This window comes from Anomaloglossus baeobatrachus, chromosome 1 (assembly GCF_048569485.1).
Source record: "Anomaloglossus baeobatrachus isolate aAnoBae1 chromosome 1, aAnoBae1.hap1, whole genome shotgun sequence".
NCBI classification, from domain to species: Eukaryota; Metazoa; Chordata; class Amphibia; order Anura; family Aromobatidae; genus Anomaloglossus; species Anomaloglossus baeobatrachus.
This window is the reverse complement of record NC_134353.1, coordinates 77,109,363-77,128,880: the sequence shown is the minus strand read 5'-3', so window position 1 is coordinate 77,128,880 and position 19,518 is coordinate 77,109,363. Positions and strand designations below refer to the sequence as shown.

Here is a 19,518-nt window from a genome sequence, read left to right as displayed (position 1 = left end):
AACCCGCTCCCCGCCTTGGATATGGGCCGGAGGAGCCCCTCTTTGCCCGCAGGCGCTGGCCCTGCGAAACTGGTGCCTTGGTGGTGGCGGTGTCTCTCTCTAACGGTTGGACTGTTGCCTTCAATCGGGACTTGGTTGTTGGGAGACCCAGAGTTCCCCTTCACTGACGGATTTGGCAAATTCACGGCGACTCCTAGCCTTGCCGGGATCCGAAAGGCCCCTGCCAATGGTGCTGGCTTCTCTTTGTATACCGCTCCGGTACCGCCAGGCCACCACCCGTCCTCGGTCCTTTCGGCAACCTCCAAGCAGCCTCTCCTGCAGACGGTCACCGCCGTCTGCTGACCTTGCTGTTCTCAGTCCGGGGCACACACCCGGACCAACTTCAGGCTTCCTCAACTGTCACTTTCTCTTCCATCTTAACTCCTCTCTCTTGCTCCTTTACCACTTCACTCCTACTTCACACTCTCCCGAAACTGATCTGCCTGGTTTTCCCGCCTCCAGGGCTGTGAACTCCTCGGTGGGCGGAGCCAACCGCCTGGCCACCCCCTGGTGTGGACATCAGCCCCTGGAGGAAGGCAACAAGGATTTTTGTGTAGCTTTGGTGTACCTATCTGGGGTGTAGGGTGTGGTGGTGTCATGACCTGTGACCCCTGGGTTGCCCAGGGCGTCACATATCCAAGCCACCTGCTTGCACTGAAGACTTGATAAAGATGTATCAAATATCTCCAGCACCGAATAATATGAAGTGAAGGTATATATAGACAAGGAAAGTACTGATGAACAGCCGCTAACAGGCTGAACAATGCCCAGAGTCCTGGAGGGAAAGGGATGAAAACCAAGCAGAAATGATAGGTCAGGGAGCAGATTGTGCAGCCAAATGCTGTGACCTTCTATAGCCGGACACCAAAGGACTGTCTGTCACCCATGACAAACTCGTGACAGACAGACCTTTGACATAGGTCATAGGGGTACTGGTTCTCATTGGAGAGACAAAGCTGGTATGAAGTCATATTGGCAATGCTCTATAGCAGGGGTGGGGAACCTCCGGCCCGCGGGCCGCATGCGGCCCGCCATGACCTTTTGTGCAGCCCCCGGGAAGATTCCCGGGGGCGGCAGTGCTCTGGCCACCGCCATGGTCTTACCGGCCGCCGGCCCTTTAAATTTTCACATGCGCTGCTTGAGCGCACCAATGAGCTCTTTCGCTGGCAGGTGCCAATGTGCTCAGGACTTACTTTGTGGGCGGGTTTAGCGCTCTGCGCTTCCGTCCCACATCAGCTTCACCATTTCCAGCATTGTGCCACCCGCTCCCCGGCGCTGTGTGCCGCCCGCTCTCCGCCCCTTCTCCGGTGTAGCGTGTCCTAATCAGTGCTGTGTGCAGCCCACTCCCCGGCACTGTGTGCCGCCTGCTCTTCGGTGCAGCGTGCCCCCATCAGTGCTGTGTGCAGCTCCCAGCACTGTGTGCCGCCTGCTCCCCGGCACTGTTTGACGCCCGCTCTTTGCCCCTTCTCTGGTGCAGCGTGCCCCCTGCAGTGCTGTATGTAGCCTCCCCAGTAATGTGGATCACCCCCACTGTTGTGTTCTCTCCAGTGCTGCGTTCCACCCCAAGTGCTGTGTACCCCCTAGTAACGTCTGTGCTCTGCAAGTGCTGTCCATGCCCCCCAGTCTCCTAGTGAGGTATGTGTGCCCCCCTTAGTGATGTCTGTGTGCCCCCCCTTAGTGATGTCTGTGTGCCCCCCCTTAGTGATGTCTGTGTGCACCCCCCCTTAGTGATGTCTGTGTGCCCCCCCTTAGTGATGTCTGTGTTCCTCCCCTTTAGTAATGTCTGTGTGCCTCCCCCTTAGTAATGTCTGTGTGCCTCCCCCTTAGTGATGTCTGTGTGCCTCCCCCTTAGTGATGTCTGTGTGCCCTCCCTTAGTGATGTCTGTGTGCCTCCCCCTTAGTGATGTCTGTGTGCCCCCCTAGTGATGCCTGTGCCCTCTTAATGATGCCTGTGCCCACCTAGTGATGTCCGTGCCCCCCCTAGTTCTCTCTGTGCCGCCCTAGTGATGTTTGTGCCCCCCCCAGTGTCGTCTGTGCCCCACAGCAATGCTTATGCCTCCCTGTGACCTAGTAATGTATGTTCCCCAGCCCCTCTTGTCATGAATATGCCCCAGCGTCTCCTGTGATGTGTATGCCCCAACCCCTCCTGTGATATATACATCACACACTGGGGTATATACATCACATTGGAGATGCTGGGGCCGTACATATCACAGGAGGGGCAGGGGGCATATAGGTCACAGGAGAGGCTATGCGCATATAGCTCACAGGAGCTGCTGGGTGCATATACATCAAAGGAGAGGCTGAAAGCATATACATCACAGGAGGGGGCTGGAGGCATATACATGTCCCCAGCCCCTCGTGTGATGTATGTGCCCCCAGCATCTCCTGTGATGTAGGTGTCTCCTGTGATGTATATACAGCAGTCCCAGCATCTCCTATGTGATCTATATGCCAACAGCCCCTTCAGTGATGTATCTGTCTCCTGTGATTTATATACACCAGTCCCTGTGTCTGCTGTGTGATGTATATAGTCTACCAATCTTCTTATCACAAAGAGTTGCCTGCGCTCCGGACCGTGACAAACCTGGAAAAGAGAGAAGCAACATAAGTATCGCCGAACATCACAGCCGCACAAAAGAGAAGCCGCTCCGGCCACCACAACATTGCTAATGAGAGGTGAACGATTTTTTGTTTCAGGACGACCTCTCCACGGCAAACGATTTTTGCCACTTTTGCGATCGTTTTAGGTCACACATAACTGTTACACGCTACGATATCGTTAATGACGCCGGATGTGCGTCACAAACAACGTGACCCCGACAATAATTCATTAACGATAGCGTGTAAAGCCCACTTTTGACTTATAGGATAGCTACAAACAGTAGGTGGCAGTAGAGAGTCAGTTTTTTTCTCTTCTGGAAGAGAGCTAATGAGTCTGCACAGTTGGGAGCACAGTACTGACATATGTGATGTAACAGGTGTAACCACATAGTACTGCCATACAGTACTGACTAAAGGCACTGGTAGTATTGAGTGGCAGCTATAGTCCATGAGAATACATTGGGATATACTGCATCTGTCACTCCATAGTTGAAATTAATAAATTGCACAATAAACAGTCTCTGCATATTTCCAATTCTGGCTTATTTGTCCTCATCAACAAAATTTATACATATTAAATAATCATTATATATAAGATGTTTAATGCATTCTTGCAGCTTTGTCTGTGTGAGACAACATGATTGATAGATTTGCTTTCTTATTGCTTTCGATCCTTGTTCTGTTTTCTTTCCCTGAATATTCGACATCCTTTTTTTATGACATTATGTCAGATTAGCATTCATCACAGTGCTAGACGAGAAATACTGGTACCATACTGACAGCTCTGGGCAGGAGCTTGTGAAATACTGTATGGATCATGCTGCCCTCTAGTGGTGACTTGACTTAATAGCAGCTCATATATTTGTAGAATTGAGTAATGTCTTGTATTAAAATTTGTAAAATGTTAATAAAAAGATGCAAACACAAAGACCAGAGCACACCAATGATGGTCCGTGTGAAAAAATAATTGCATGTGGACTAATCTGGTATTGTTTACAGCCCTGACTAGTAGAAGTCAACAACAATCCTCCTTAGAAGCAATGCTGAGAACTGATGAATTTGGGTCTCCGGCAGTGAAGCAAAGTGCACTCTTCATGCGTGGACTAGCCATGTTGTAGGTACGGCAAGACCAACTGAAGGGGATTCGATATATGCCAAAATAAAATCGGATACGGCACCACACTACATCACTTCCGTATCCCGCCCCCCTTTTCTATTGAATGTGCAGTACAAAGCCCACTAGAGGGGCCTAATTAGATGTTATACACTCCATGACAGAAGTTCTGTCGCTTATCCATGTTCTATAATTAAAAGCTTATAACCTGACTTTAAATTCATCCATTGGTTTTATAAATTACTCTTTTGAAAGCTGAAACCCTCCCAAATTTGGTTTAGGTTATGAAAATAAAGTTGCTGCAAAGCTGAAATATTGATCATTTAATGAACACAGAAAGGTCAGATTTTGGCAAGACAAAAGTTTTGTCGCCCACAGAAAGTAATGTGAAATGCAAACAAATAATTAACTTCTAATACAAAGATATGTTGCATAACATTGGTGAATGAAGTTGTGGTGCTATTAGAGCCATATTTAATATTTTGTGTGAATTCCATGAGCTTGAAGGACCGCATCCATGCGGTTCAACAATGATTCATGCAATTTATTGATGAAGTCATCAGGAATAGCAGAGAATGCAGTCTTACATGCCTCCCAGAGTTCATCTAGATTCTTTGGTTTTGTCTTCCAAGCTTCCTCTTTCATCCTACCCCAAACATGCTCAATGATGTTCATGTCTGGTGACTGGGCTGGCCAGTCCTTGAGCACCTTGATCTTCTTTGCCAGGAGGAACTTTGGTGTAGAGATGGATGTATGAGATGGAGCACCATCCTGCTGCAGAATTTGACCCCTTTTATGATTGGGAATGTAAGAGGTAGCTAATACTTCTGGATATTTTAGGCTATTAATATTGCCTTCCACCTTGCAAATGTTTTGCACACCCCATACTGAATGTAACCCCAGACCAGGATCTTTCCACCACCAAACTTAACTGTTTTCTGGGTGTATTTTGGATCCATACGGGCTCCAGTAGGTCTCCTGCAGTATTTGCGGCGGCTGTGGTGTAATTCAACTGAAGATTCATCAGAGAAATCCACCTTCTACCACTTTTCCAGCGTCCATCTGTTTAGCAGGCTGTGGGACTTTGCAAATGCCACACGTTTTTTTAATTGCCTTTTGTTTAGTGCTGGCTTCTGGACACTGATTCGACCATGGAGGCCATTTCGAGACAGAATCCTATAAACCGTTCTAGTTGACACAGGGACTTGAGGTGACCAGGCCTGTTGGAGCTCTGCTGCAGTGGAAGAGGGGCTGGCTTTGGATTTTCTAACCAACAAACGTTCCTCCTGAGCAGTTGTCATGCGGGGTCTGCCGGACCTGAGCTTGTCAAAAACATCTCCAGTTTCTTCAAATCTTTTTTTTAATTTTTTGTACTTGATGCTGAGACATATGAAAGGTGCCAGTCACCTCTGCAGTGGATCTGGTCTTCAGCCTCTTGATAATCAAAACTTTGGTCGCAGGGTGGATTTTTGGCATATTGTCAGAGGTGAAGTTGCAGTTCAACTGAAGGTCTGGGGTGCTGGGTTTCTATTTATACACACCCCCTAATTAACCGATCATTTAGTGATCACACGTGATGATGTAAACTGGGATTGGGTGCATTATATGACAAGGAGACAAAACTTTTGTCTTGCCAAAATCTGACCTTTCTGTGTTCATTATATGATCAATATTTCAGCTTTGCAGCAACTTTAACCTAAACCAAATTTGGGAGGGGTTTCAGCTTTCAAAAGAGTAATTTATAAAACCAATGGATGAATTTAAAGTCAGGTTATAAGCTTTTATTTACATAACATGGATAAGTGACAGAACTTCTGTCAGGGAGTGTAAAGCCCCATAGTCAGTAAGTCCCCACAGCTTGTTGACAGTAAACTGGACAGTAGTCCAGATTCTTTGAGATTGTCTCAAGATCAAAAAAATGGCAACTGGATTTTGATTTGTTAGTCTTGTAGTGCAGGCCCCACAAATGTGCACCCATATTGAATGTCTGTCATGGCAGGTACGAAACCAAGTGTACGTCGAAAGGGAAGGAAAATCCTGTATCTAGGGAAGGGGGAGATGGTGCCCCCTGACCAAATCTACTGCTGGTCCCTGGGGTCCCTCACCACCCTAGATAGGCTCCGCACCTATGCTCTGAGCCAGATACCTGACCCTACATATCCCTAGTGCTGGGCCCTAAATAGGGAACGGGTGGGATGAGCTCTTTGTCAACCCCACTAAATGCTAAAGGAAGACACAAGTAGGACACAAGGGGAAAAGTGCATGAACTACTTATCCGCAGATGACTCAGTTAGAAGTTACAGCAACGATACTACAGATGAGAGTGTGGCGCCCCTGAGGCTTCAGTCGCCACAGAGTATTGCACCCAAATTTGGGTGTAATGCTAAACCCGGATCCTGAGGAGGTCAGTCCCGCTTTCACCACTTACACACTCAAATACACACCAGGTTGCCCTGTTCACACTGGGAACTGGGCTAGGGTGGGGTAATAAAGGGGTCGCCCATAGAGTGGCATTAACAGGATGCCCTCAAACAGGGGCCCCAGTTCCACTAGCTTAGGACCTGGGAGGGGGGAGGTGCAGCCAGCAGGGGGAGTCAGGTGCCAACACAACAGTTAGGGAGTTCTCCAGCAGGAGAGCAGCGAAGCAGACGTGCCTCACAGGTGCTCCGGTGGGAAGGAGGAAGAGTTCACACAGTTGCCGTGGGGAGGGTACATCTGCTCCCCTCGGAACAGCGCCACACAGGGCGGCAGGACCCTAGGGAAGATCATACTTCACATTGGTTTTCCAGAATCTGCCTGGACGGGGAAAGTTTCAAGCTTCCCTGACCACACAGTGCCTGACAGCACAGTGCCAGAGAGAATCCGGGGCCTCGCTTCAAGCCGGACCCCATATCGGAACCGCGACACCTGCATATAGGGACAAGAGTACATCTCGTGAAAACCCGGGTCCCCATATAGCTTCAAGCCAGGGGATCCACTGACAGGCGCATTAAGGAGGGAACCCACCGAACACCAAACCGGACTGATCTCTAAAGGGATTCGGGTTCCATGGAGCCCATCATAGCAAGTGACCGGTAATACCTGGGTGACCGGCACAGCACCAAATGTGAATAGACAACCTAGAACTGCAGCCATAGACTCTGACTCTTTATTACCGATACTGCCGCTCCGTGCCGCCATTACGACGACAGGGCAGGAGCTTATGCTCGCCTTGTAAACGGGCATCACAGCCAACGTCATGTAGCCGCCCTGCTGGGCGGGTACAGTGCGCCGGAGTCCCCGCCATCTTTCCCTGCACTGTCCCACACTGCTGTAGGACCCGTGAGCTGGGGGGAGGGGCCTGGTGGTGGCTGTCCGCGGTGTTGCCGCCAGCACCGGGCCCCCTGCTCAGGATCACACTTCACAGCAATGATTACAGGCAGCGCTGCGCTGCTTTTCATCACTGTTCCGCTATCTGCTCTGACAGTTCAGTACAGCGGTGACGTCACTACTGTGCTGATATGGGCAGATTAAAAAGCGGCGAACGAGGAGCAGCGGCGGGGACCGAGGAAAGGTGAGTGTGTATTCCCTAAATGGTGGGGGGGCTGCAGAGCAATGTGGGGGGTGCAGAGTGACATGGGGGGCTGCAGAGCGACATGGGGGGCTGCAGAGCCCTATGTGGTGGGGGTGCAGAGCCCTATGTGGTGGGGTCTGCAGAGCCCTATGTGGTGGGGGGTGCAGAGCCCTATGAGGTGGAAAGTGCAGAGCCCTATGTGGTAGGGTCTGCAGAGCCCTATGTGGTGGGGCTTGCAGAGCCCTATGTGGTGGGGCCTGCAGAGCCCTATGTGGTGGGGCCTGCAGAGCCCTATGTGGTGGGGCCTGCAGAGCCCTATGTGGTGGGGTTTGCAGAGCCCTATGTGGTGGGGTCTGCAGAGCCCTATGTGGTGGGGTCTGCAGAGCCCTATGTGGTGGGGTCTGCAGAGCCCTATGTGGTGGGGTCTGCAGAGCCCTATGTGGTGGGGTCTGCAGAGCCCTATGTGGTGGGGTCTGCAGAGCCCTATGTGGTGGGGTCTGCAGAGCCCTATGTGGGGCTTGTATTTTCAATGCTGTAGTGATGAGAGGTCAGTGCTGGGGCAGAATACTGACAGCCAATGAGTGTGCAGGGGGAGGGTCTGAACACTGAGGCTGGGCGGTGCCAGCTCTGACTGTGAGGTTTGGCACAGGAAAATGTCATGTTTGGTTGAGCTGCAGGTAAACAAAAAGCTGCAGAGAATAAAGGGATAAGTCAAGAGGAACACAAGTTCTAAAAAAATAATGTAGGGATGTTTAAGATGACAATACAGCATGGATTTTTTTGAGTTTGTCGGACAACACCTTTAACAGTGGCATTTAACTAGAACAGGCCGGTGACCACACAGTTCACCTCCCATCAGCCCCCAACACAAATGCAGAATATAGTCCATATTCTGGGTTATATTCCAATGGGTTACTATGATAGGCAGGAATCTGCTGAAGTCCCCGTTGCGGTCATCTCGCTCCTCGTTTGAAGTTTAGCTGTAGGATGAGCTTCATAGGACCAAGATTTTCACTATATACTGCAATATAGTATTGCAGAATATACCAGCAGCGGTGGTCGGTCTCCTGGGCAACAAGCTGTAAATAAAAGTGTTAATAATCTGAGAACGGTTGCAAATTTTATTATGCAGTAAATGACAAAAATCACAAGAACTATCAGTTTCCATGTATGAAGATGGGAATAATCCTCCAAGGGCAGGCACTACGCACACCACTGGGGTAAGGATGGGAGTATGAATATGTAGTGCCCCACGGAGCAGGTGGTTAACCTACTCGTCGCCGGGCCGTCAACTGTCGTCGTCACGGGCGGCCTGGCCTGGCTCTGTTGCTCCTAGGCGTACAAAAGATGGCTGGGGAGGGATGATGGGGGTAGTAGTGAGGTGATTGTCGTGACGCCACCTGTGGTATACGGCCAGGGAATGGGCCGCCGCTGCTGTCGCTGTCCTCCGGGGCAGATGGTGGTAGAAGCTATGGATGGAATCGCTCCCCACAGGTGGAACGGGCCCCGGGGAGGATAATGAGGGGGAGCAGTAATGGCGGCACAGAGCGGCAGTACCGATAATAGTCAGAGTCTATGTATGGCTGCGGTTCCAGGTTGTTTACTCACTTTTAGTGCTGTGCTGCTCACCCAGGTAATAGCAGTCACATGCTGTGATGGGCTCCGTCGAACCCGAACCCGTTAGAGATCAGTCCAGTTTGGTGTTTGGTGGGTTTCCTCCTTGTAATGCCTGTCTATGGATCCCCTGCCTTGAAGCTACATGGGGACCCGGGTTTTCACGAGATGTAGTTTTGTTCCCTACAGGTGCCGCAGTTCTGATATGGGGTCTGGCTTGATGAGAGACCCCGGATCCTCCCTGGCACTGTGCTGTCAGGCACTGTGTGGTCAGGGAAGCTTGAAACTTTCCCCGTCCAGGCAGATTCTGGAAAACCATTGTGAAGTATGATCTTCCCTAGGGTCCTGCCGCCCTGTGTGGCGCCGGTTCCGAGGGGAGCAGATGCACTCTCCCCATGGCATTGTGTGAACTCTTCCTCTTTCCCACTAAAGCACTTGTAGACGCGACTGCTCTCTTCCTCTCCTGCTGGGGAACTCTCTACTGTTGCGTTGGCTCCTGACTCCCTCTGCTGGCTGCTCCTCCCCCCTCCCAGGTTCTAAGCTAGTGTGTATGGGGCCCCTGTTGAGGGCATCCTGTCATTACCACTCTATTGGCGACCCCTTTATTACCTGACCTTAGCCCAGTCCCCAGTGGGAACAGGGGCAACCTGGTGTGTATTTGAGTGTGTAATGTGGTGAATCCGGGACTGACCTCCTCAGGATCTGGGTTTAGCATCACACCCAAACTTGGGTGCCATACTCTGTGGCGACTGAAGCCTCAGGGGCGCCACAAATGTATTTCTTCTCAGTAGCGGGTACACCACCACTAGTGATGTGTCGGTTGCGAACGATCCGACACAAAGATCCGGCTCCCTGCAGTGACTGACAGGAGCTGGATCACTAGTGTGAGCCAATAAAATCTCTAAACGGCTCTTTTCGCTGCTGAAATCCCGCTCAATTGGTCACTAGTAAGTGGGCGGGGTTTTGCCGCGGGTGGACGGGGTTTCAGCGGCGTCACTATAATCTTAAATATGTGTTCACCTGGGGTAAACACATATTTAATAAGGAGCCGAGAACGATCTGAAAGATCCGGCTCTTTTTGGTGAGCGGAGCCATAGGAACCGGATCACCAAAAAGAGCCGGAGTGCCCATCATAACTGGCACAGCTAAAAGGGCACTCTACCTGCCAGAGAGGGGAGTGGCCAAAATCAAGGGCGTGGCTTCAAGCAAGCAACTACCATGAGAATGCTGTACAGTGCAGCAGTCAGCGCCGGGCACCCGGGGGTTAATGCCGGCAGCGCACCGGTGCTCGGATGGAATAACGCGGCCGGCAATGGAGCTACGTTCTATGTTTAGAAGGTTGTGTTCAGCAGCACGCTGCCCGGGCCAGGCCGAAGTAATGGATCGCCGCAGCGCCCCGCAGCCGCTCTGTATGAGTCATCCGGCTGGCGGTTGATTAGTCAGCCTGGGCAGTGCAGGCAGCTGGCAGGAGAGGCTGTGCACTAGTAAAGTAGAAGGTGGAAGTATCGTGCGGCTGATGGCAGCTCCCTGACAGCCCGGAGCCAGCAGTGACCTGCAGGGAGGACACCGGGGCCACAGCAAGGGGACGGCTCACTGCTGCACACAGGCTGGTAATGACGGGGCTCCCTGCACTGAGGGGTGCACAGGCCTGCTGCAGTGTGACACAGCTGTGTGCCTGGCGTGCTGCTATTGTGCACAGTGGAGGGAGATTCCTAAAATCAGTGGGGCCTTCCACCTTCAGTTGTCCTGTTCTTTTTCGGTGGCCTTGTGCTTTCTCAGGCTCCTGAATGGCATCTCAGCCAGAATCAAGGAGGTGCCAGTGTAGGATCAGGCAGTGTGCACAATACCAGGGAAGCTGGGTGGCACCAATATAGTAGGGGCTGCGGTCACACCCCCTGGGTGCTGGGGGGCTGCGGTCACACCCCCTGGGTGCTGGGGGGCTGCGGTCACACCCCCTGGGTGCTGGGGGGCTGCGGTCACACCCCCTGGGTGCTGGGGGGCTGCGGTCACACCCCCTGGGTGCTGGGGGGCTGCGGTCACACCCCCTGGGGGCTGGGGGGCTGCGGTCACACCCCCTGGGTGCTGGGGGGCTGCGGTCACACCCCCTGGGTGCTGGGGGGCTGCGGTCACACCCCCTGGGTGCTGGGGGGCTGCGGTCACACCCCCCTGGGTGCTGGGGGGCTGCGGTCACACCCCCTGGGTGCTGGGGGGCTGCGGTCACACCCCCTGGGTGCTGGGGGGCTGCGGTCACACCCCCCTGGGTGCTGGGGGGCTGCGGTCACACCCCCTGGGTGCTGGGGGGCTGCGGTCACACCCCCTGGGTGCTGGGGGGCTGCGGTCACACCCCCTGGGTGCTGGGGGGCTGCGGTCACACCCCCTGGGTGCTGGGGGGCTGCGGTCACACCCCCTGGGTGCTGGGGGGCTGCGGTCACACCCCCTGGGTGCTGGAGACCAAGGGGCAGAAAGTCTTATTGGTCTGTGTGTGGATAATTTCTCTCCAGTCCTGTGTTGGGGTGGGCTCTGCTGCAGATGGTTGGGGGGGGCCCGTGCTCTCTGTGTGATGCCCTGCCCTATAGGAGATGTAATGGTCATCATTAATGATCAGCTGCTGGGTAGACATGGTGGAGGGACCGCTCCTGCCCCTTGTGTATAGTATTAGTGTAGGTTGTAATTGTTTTCAGGTCTGTCTGGAGGGAGCGGGTGCTGTACGTGTCTGGCGTTAAAGGGGTTTTTCATTTTCGGAAACCTCCTGTGTCCCTGGTACTCTTCTGTTTTGAGAACCTGTTGGCTGTTTCCTGCGCCCGATCTGCGAGCAGCATGAATCCAAGCCGTGCTGCACTACTGCAACCAGATGTATTATTGTCTGCAGCGCTCCAGTACTTCAGGGAATATATAGGTTTGAAGATCCGGCTGGGGACCATAGGGTGAGACGAGACTCATCCAGCGCTGCCACCAACCGCCCCCTCCCCCCTTCATGTGACTGACAGATATCGTGCATGTGTGTAGATCAGGAGCGACCTGTCACCTAAAGAGGTGCAAGGAGAAGTCGGCTCTGACTGGTCTCATCTGCGTATTGCACCCGGCCGGATCTTCAAACTATATTCTCCTTTTTTAGAGAAAAAAATATACGTGGCTGCAATCACATAACCGGGCCCTAATCCCTGTTCGGGCAGCATTAATCTGATGACAGGTTCCCTTTAAAACAATCTGTGCGCTGCTCACCCTCCACAGGTCCAGCACTGACATTCCTCCTCCGCTCCTTGTGTCTATTATTGTCAGCAGCGCTGACGTGACCACTGCAGCCAATGACTTTGCTTCCTGTCGCCACCCAAATTGGCGGCACCATCTGGTGAGCTTACCGAATGATGCCAGAGCTGCAGATAATGGGCAGCGGCGGTGACTATGCTGGACTCGGTGTGGCTGAGTAAAGCACCATTTCTGTTGTGTGTTTCTATAAATTACAGTTGGGTCAGAGGGGTTTTCTGAAACCAGAAATCCCCTTTCATCATTATTTAACCTCTGAATTCCCTACTCCAGCATTTCCTGCAGTCATTACCTACTGTATATTATTCAGGTGACCGCTGCAGCCAATCACTGGTCTCAGAAGTGACATTTGCATGTATGGCCCATGTCTCCTAGGGATAACTATTATCTGCAGCAGTCTCATCAATAATGGTCAGGACGTCATCCCTGGTTATGTTATATTATTATTTATTATTATTATTTATATTTATATAAAAATGTATTATATGTATATAAAAAGTTATAATATTTATTATTATTATGGGTTTTTTTTTATTATTATTATTATTATTATTATTATTATTTATTATTATTATTATTATTATTTGAAATCCTCTGACCCCAATACTGTCATCATGCTTGGCCCAGGGTTCTGGTTCTGTACGTGATTACAGAATAGTGTCCCTTGAAGGAATACCTCACCAAAATGATGAGTTTCTGTGATCTCCAACACCCCTCGGTGACCTTGTGGTCCTACCACTGAGACCAGTGAGGACGCCTAATAAATGATGGGACAAAGCGGTCCGATCTCAGCCACAATGACAGCACAGGAAGGGGTTAAGTCCGCACATTCCAGACTTCCTCTGCTGCATTTTTGCAATGATTTGCATTGGAAAGGGTGAATTCCTTTAAAAAAAAAAATAAAAAAATAATCTATAACTAGCCCATCCATGTCTGATCGTGCCATAAAAAATGACTGTCATGAGACAGAAGGTCGTGGTGCCGGAGAGCTGTGGATGTAGCAGAGTGCAGTGTGCCATTTCACTCTTTAGTGTGGATTGAAAGAGCTCAGGACGATACTATAGTAAATGACAGATTCGCCTCTGCTACATCTACATCTATTGATCTGCAGGATTCCGGTGCAGCATAGTTGGGGGAGTCGAGGCTCGATATTAGTAGTTGACGCCCCTCTTTTTGCCTCTTTTTATATACAGGCAGAATTTAGTATATTTTTTTCACATGACTTAATGAATAGATCGATTGTCGACTCCGCTTTTGCACAATCTCAGGACCCACCCTTCTCCCTGTGTTTACTCCATGCAGATTTAGGGCGAGTACCGTGCCCTGGTAGGACGCAGCCGCCCGTTCACCTTGTGTCATATTATTGCGGTATTTTTATGAGAATGCTGAAGGGTGTGTAAGATAGTGGACAGCGTTCTGCGTGATTGTGTTTTTGCTTACTAAGGCTGCTTTCACTCATTAGTTTTTTGGCATCAGACACGATCCAGCGAAAAAACTGATGCGGCGAAATAACGGATCAGTTGCATCAGTTTTTTCCATCAGTTCTTTCAGTTTTTTGACAGATCCGGTGTGATACTGAGCATGCTCAGTTAAAAAAAAAACGGATCCGGCGGCCGGATACGTTTTTTTTTTTTTTGCCGCATTACGCTAGATCCGGCTTCCATTATAAAACACGCCGTACGGTGTCGGATCCGGCGCGATCCGTTTTTTTTTGCCAGACACAAACGTTCACTTCAACAATTCATCCGACCGCTGGACAAGTAAATTTTGCCGGTAAAAAACGGATGAAACGCAGGGCCATCCGGCACGATCCGGTGCAAATGAAAGTCTATGGGGGAAAAATTGGATCCGGCAGCAACAGACGCCGGATCCGTTTTTTCATGTTTTTGCCAGATTGTGCCTGATGGCAAAAAACTGATGTGTGAAAGCAGCCTAAGGCTACTTTCACACATCCGGTTTGAGCACTGCGGCTCAATCCGGCTGTGAAACCTATGCAACGGATGCGGCGAAAACACCGCATCCTTTGCATAAGTTTTTACATGCGGCCGGTCCGTTTTTTTCCGGTTGCGGCACGCTACTGAGCATGCGCAGTGGAAGAAACCGCATGCGGCGGCCGGATGCATTTTTTCCGCATCCGGCGTCCATAGGCATGCATTGAAAATGCGCCGCAGCGGCCGGATGAGGCGTGATGCGTTTTTTTTTTGCCGGAGCAAAAAACGTTGCAGGCAACGTTCCATCCGGCCCCGGCATCGGCTAAATCTGCCGCATGCGGCAAAAACCGGACCGAACGCAAGCCCATGCGGCACAATACGGCACTAATGTAAGTCTATGCAAAAAAACCCGCAACCGGCGGCAAAAAAAAACGGTTGCGGTTTTTCTGCAGAGTGCCGTATTGTGCCGCAGAGCAAAAACCGGATGTGTGAAAGTAGCCTAAGATGCATGTAAGCTAGCGCCCCAGGATAATTCCCTGGAACAAGGCGGGGTATACACATAATGTATATAGCACCAACATATACTGCAGTGCTGTACAGAGAAAGCATATAGTCAGAGGTGGACATTGTGATACCCCTATAAGCCCTGGGTCACACTGTGTCCTGTCCTGTATTGTCACTTACATCCAGTCCGGAGGGGGGAGGGCTACATCCCAACTTTGTATGTAGGGTTCAGACTAACGCCTTTTGGAGTAAACAGAGAAGCCTGATGGCAACTGATTAACTTGTACCTTAAACAAGGAATATACCGTCATGACCGAAAGAGTTGGCACCCCAGGAATTGTTCCAGAAAATGAAGAATTTCTCCCAGAAAATTATTGCAGTTAAACATTTTGTTATACACATGTTTATTTTCCTTTTGTGTGTATTAGGACAACATAAAAAAGGCAAATTGGACATAATTTCACACAAAACCCCAAAAACAAGCCGGACAAAATTGTTGGCATGTTCATATTTAATATCTGGTTGCACGCCCTCTGGAATAAATAACTGCAATCACTGGCTCCCAGTGCCTGAGGCGGCAAAACAACCCCAAAACATCTTTAAACCTCCAGCATACTTGATTGTAGGTACTGTTCTTTTCTTTGTAGGCCTCATTCTGTTTTCAGTAAACAGTAGAATGATGTGCTTTACAAAAAAGTTCTATCTTGGTCTCATCTGTCCACAAGACACTTTCCTAGAAGGGTTTTGGCTATTCACCTACATTTTGGCAAACTGCAGTCAATCTTTTTATATCTCTGCATCAGCAGTGGGGTCCTCCTAGGTCTCCTCCATAGTGTTTCATTTCATTCAAATGTCGAAGTATAGTTTGCACTGACACTGATACATCGTGAACCTACAGGAGAGCTTGAGTTTCTTTGGAACTTGATTGGGGCTGGTCCAAACTTATCCAGTATTATAACCTTTCATCAATTTTTCTCTACCATCAAGAGAGATTAGCTATCATGCCATGGGTTGTAAACGTCTTGAATATGTTGCGCACTGTGGACAAAGGAACATCAAGATCTCTGGAGTTGGACTTGTAACCTTGAGATAAATATTTTTCAACGATTTTGGTTCTCAAGTCCTCAGACAGTTCTCTACTCCTCTTTCTGTTCTCCATACTTAGTGTGGCACACACACACACAATGCAAAGATGGAGTCAACTTCTCCCCTTTTTATCTGGTTTCAGGTGTGATTTCCATATTGCCCACACCTGTTACTTGTCACAGGTGAATTTGAACGAGCATCACATGCTTGAAACAAAGTTGTTAACCCACAATTTTGGAAAGGTGGAAACAGTTTTGTCCAGCCCTTAGTGGGGTTTTGTGTAAAATGATGTCCAATTTGACTTTTTTTCTTTGTTTTTTGTGTTGTTCCAATATACACAAAGGAAATAAACATGTATAAGAAAATGTCTGTAATTAAAATACCATAATTTTCTAGATGAAATACTTTAGTTTCTGCAACATTTTCAAGGTGAATACACTTTTGGCCATGACTGTATGTAACCTCCCCCCCCCCCCCCCCATCCCTGTAAAGGGGTCATAAAGTGTTGGGATTCCTAATGGTTCTCAAATAGTCATCCCCTACACAGCGGCGCCCCATCCTCCTGCTGTACAGGGAGCTCTATCTAAAGAGTACCTGTCACCAGGTCAAGTGTCCGTTTTTTGCTTTTTATTTGATTTACACTCCTCCCCTTAGTATTAAAGTGTAGGATCGAAACTAATATACATTTCATTTGTAGATCTATTTATTATAGTCATTGAATATTTTTTTTCTGATAATTTAATTAAAAAATTCCCTATCATTCCCTCTTTAACTGCTTATTTTTTTTTACTAACTTCTTGATTGATGCTTTGTTTGAGTATCCCAGCATGCACTGGGGATTCTCAAACAGGACATCATTAGGGGTCAGAGGGTGCAGTCTTTGCCATAGCTTCGGTCCATGCACTTAATCTAAGCATCATCAGTGACATGCGTTTCATTGGCTAGTTTAGGTTTTAGTCTCTGCTCTATTGATTGTCAATTCTGATGTATGCTCAGCAGGAGTGCACTGTCACTGTGCTATAGTCCTGTCAATGCACAGTGGCAGTGCGCTCTCATAGGCTCTGTTAAGTGATGAGCCATCAAGAGAGCACCATCAGTACGTATTGTAAGAAGAGAATGCGGAGAGTAGATATCAGCCCTGTAAATGCACAATGACAGTGCGCTCCCTAACGGGCTCTGATGAGAAGTGACAAGCCAGCAAGATAGAGCACTGCCAGTGTGCATTGTGAGGAGAGAACGTGGAGAGCAGAGATTAGCCCCTCCTTTGAAAGTGACATCTGTTTCCGGGGTGGGGCTAATCTGTTTACCGGGTTTTCTCTTTATGATGCGCACTGACAGTGCGCTTTCTTACCGACTCCCTCGATTGATGTTGAGTAGAGCACACTCTATGTGCATTGAAAGTAATATAGCACAGTGAACAGGGCACTTATATTGAGCATGTCTCGGAACTGACCATTAACCCAATATCAAGTGTTATATTTGTATAATCTATAGTCTATATATTCTAATAGTGTAAAATTCCTGGCATTAAAACGGTCTTTTCCTGACAATAAGACAGTGTCTTATATTATTTTTGGCTCCAAAAGGTGCGTTGGGGCTTATCAGGGAATGTATTTTATATTTTGGATTGGGGTCAGTGATTTGGTCACCTGTTAACGTAAAAAATGACTATTCACCCCTCTGCTATCATCAGTGATTGGAGCTTGTGTTAATGAATTAATGAATATTCACCCCCTTCCCCACCCATAAAATATTCTGCTAGGGCTTATTTTTGGGGTAGGTCTTATCTTCAGGGGAAACCTTGTCATCTTGACTGCCGAACTGTGTGCACATAGGCCTTATGCTTCATTAGTATGGAAGTATGGAGTCGTTCGATCTTAATCTGGTGCTCCATGTAAGAGCTAGAAAGGAGTCACCTTTACAAAAAAAAAAAAAAATATATATATATAATAATTTTTTTTTTTTTGTGTTTGTTTCCCCCCACACACACTAAGGCTATGTTCACACACTGCGTTTTTTACCTGCGTTTTTGGTCCGTTTTTGCTGCAGAAATTTCTTGAGAAATTCTTGTAACCTTTCTGCAGACATTCCCCAGCAAAACCTATGGCAAAAAAAATTAGCTGTGCACACACTGCGTTTTTTTCTTAAGAAAATTCTTTCAGTAGATTTTCTTAAGAAAAAGAATGAGCATGTCACTTCTTTTCTGCAGCTAACTGCGTTTTTTGCCATAGATAATTGGCACAATAACGCAGGGAGCAACCAGCGGTAAAAACGCACCGAAAACGCACCAAAAACGCACCGAAAACGCAGGTGCGTTTTTGGTGCGTTTTTTTAACACAGGTGCACTCTTAAGAAATTTCTTAAGAAAAATCATTTTTCTAGTGTGAACATAGCCTAAGACATTAGGGGTGCTGCACTCTGCATTTTTTTTAATGATCCGGCCCTTCTAACTCTCCACTGTTTCGGATAAAACCAATTTTACTGTCCAGTGATGCCTCTGTATTGTACCTCTGGATGATCTGCTCCACAGAGAACTCTCTGCTGGCTCCCTGCTCCCGGTAGATATTTCTAGTATGTGTCAGCACGGTTTATCAGCACCGGCTCCATTTTTGGAATAGTTTTCACTGCCCCGAGTTCAGCTTTTGTTTGTGAAATCTTCCCTGGATTTAGGAGAGGCTGCTAATGACTTTATGTGAAATATTTCCGACAGCGGCCATGGACTCGGACACGACGACGACTGCTCCGCACCTACTGGGAAGATCTCAGCTCAATGCAGCCACATCTCCAGACGGTAATGAAGACAACCAAAGAGCCGGACCTTCCAGCCCCGGATCCCCCATGGTATTTGCAGCTGTGCCAGGTACCGTAATCACATGTACTGTGCATTCTTTCAAAGAACATTTATTTTATTTTTTTTATTTTTCAAATACATGTAAATCTGCAATATGTCTTGAATAAATGACAAAGTACCATGGTTCAAATATAGATATAGATATATTATTATTAATAATAATATAGATATTATTATTTTTTTTATAATTATAATAATAATTACTAATATATAAATAATATTATTTATATATATATATATTCAATTATGATGATATATAAATAATTATTTATATATTATTTATTATTATTTTTATTATTATGAATAATAATAAATATTATTTATATATATTAATTATTTATAATAATTACTAATATATAAATATTATTATTTATATATATTAATAATATATTTATATTATTATTATTTAGATGTTATTTATATATTAGTAGTATAATAATTATATATATTTTTAATAATTATTTATAATTATAATTACTAATATATACATATCTTTATTATATAATAAATATTTATAATTGTTATTTATTATTATTTATAGTAATAAAATATATATATTATATAATTTTTGTTTTTGTAAATTCTTTGTTTCTTAATATTACAAAATTGGAATAACAACAGTAATCATGAATAAAACATATATTTTTAGTAAGAGAAATAGAAAGAGAGGAGAAGAAAGAAAGGGGGGAAAAGAGGTGTAGTCATAAAGAATAGGAGCATAGTGGGAGAAGGGTAGGGGAGAGATATAATAGGGGGTACGGGTTCCCACCCTTTTTGAATGAATGAAGAAAAAAAAAAAGAAAAAAGGGTATACTAGATATATAATATGTTGGGTATTAGTCTATCAGAGATGTAAAAAGGCTTTGTTTAGATGAGCATGGACAATATGTTTGACTTGTTTATTTATCTAATCAATTGTAAAGCCAGGGTAGTTCTTTTATATGTATATGGTTATCAT

At 47.5% G+C, this 19,518-nt stretch overlaps 1 protein-coding gene across 1 annotated transcript in view; it reads left to right on the top strand.

Moving 5' to 3' along the window:
• The first annotated feature begins 10,356 nt into the window (after positions 1-10,356).
• Positions 10,357-19,518, top strand: part of WFS1 (wolframin ER transmembrane glycoprotein) — a 90,577-nt gene continuing 81,415 nt past the window's right edge. Inside the window, exons 1-2 of the mRNA XM_075346869.1 lie at positions 10,357-10,534; positions 18,420-18,569. Of these exons, the coding sequence (XP_075202984.1) occupies positions 18,425-18,569 (145 nt within the window). The 5' untranslated portion in view covers positions 10,357-10,534; positions 18,420-18,424. The remainder of the gene's footprint in view (positions 10,535-18,419; positions 18,570-19,518) is intronic.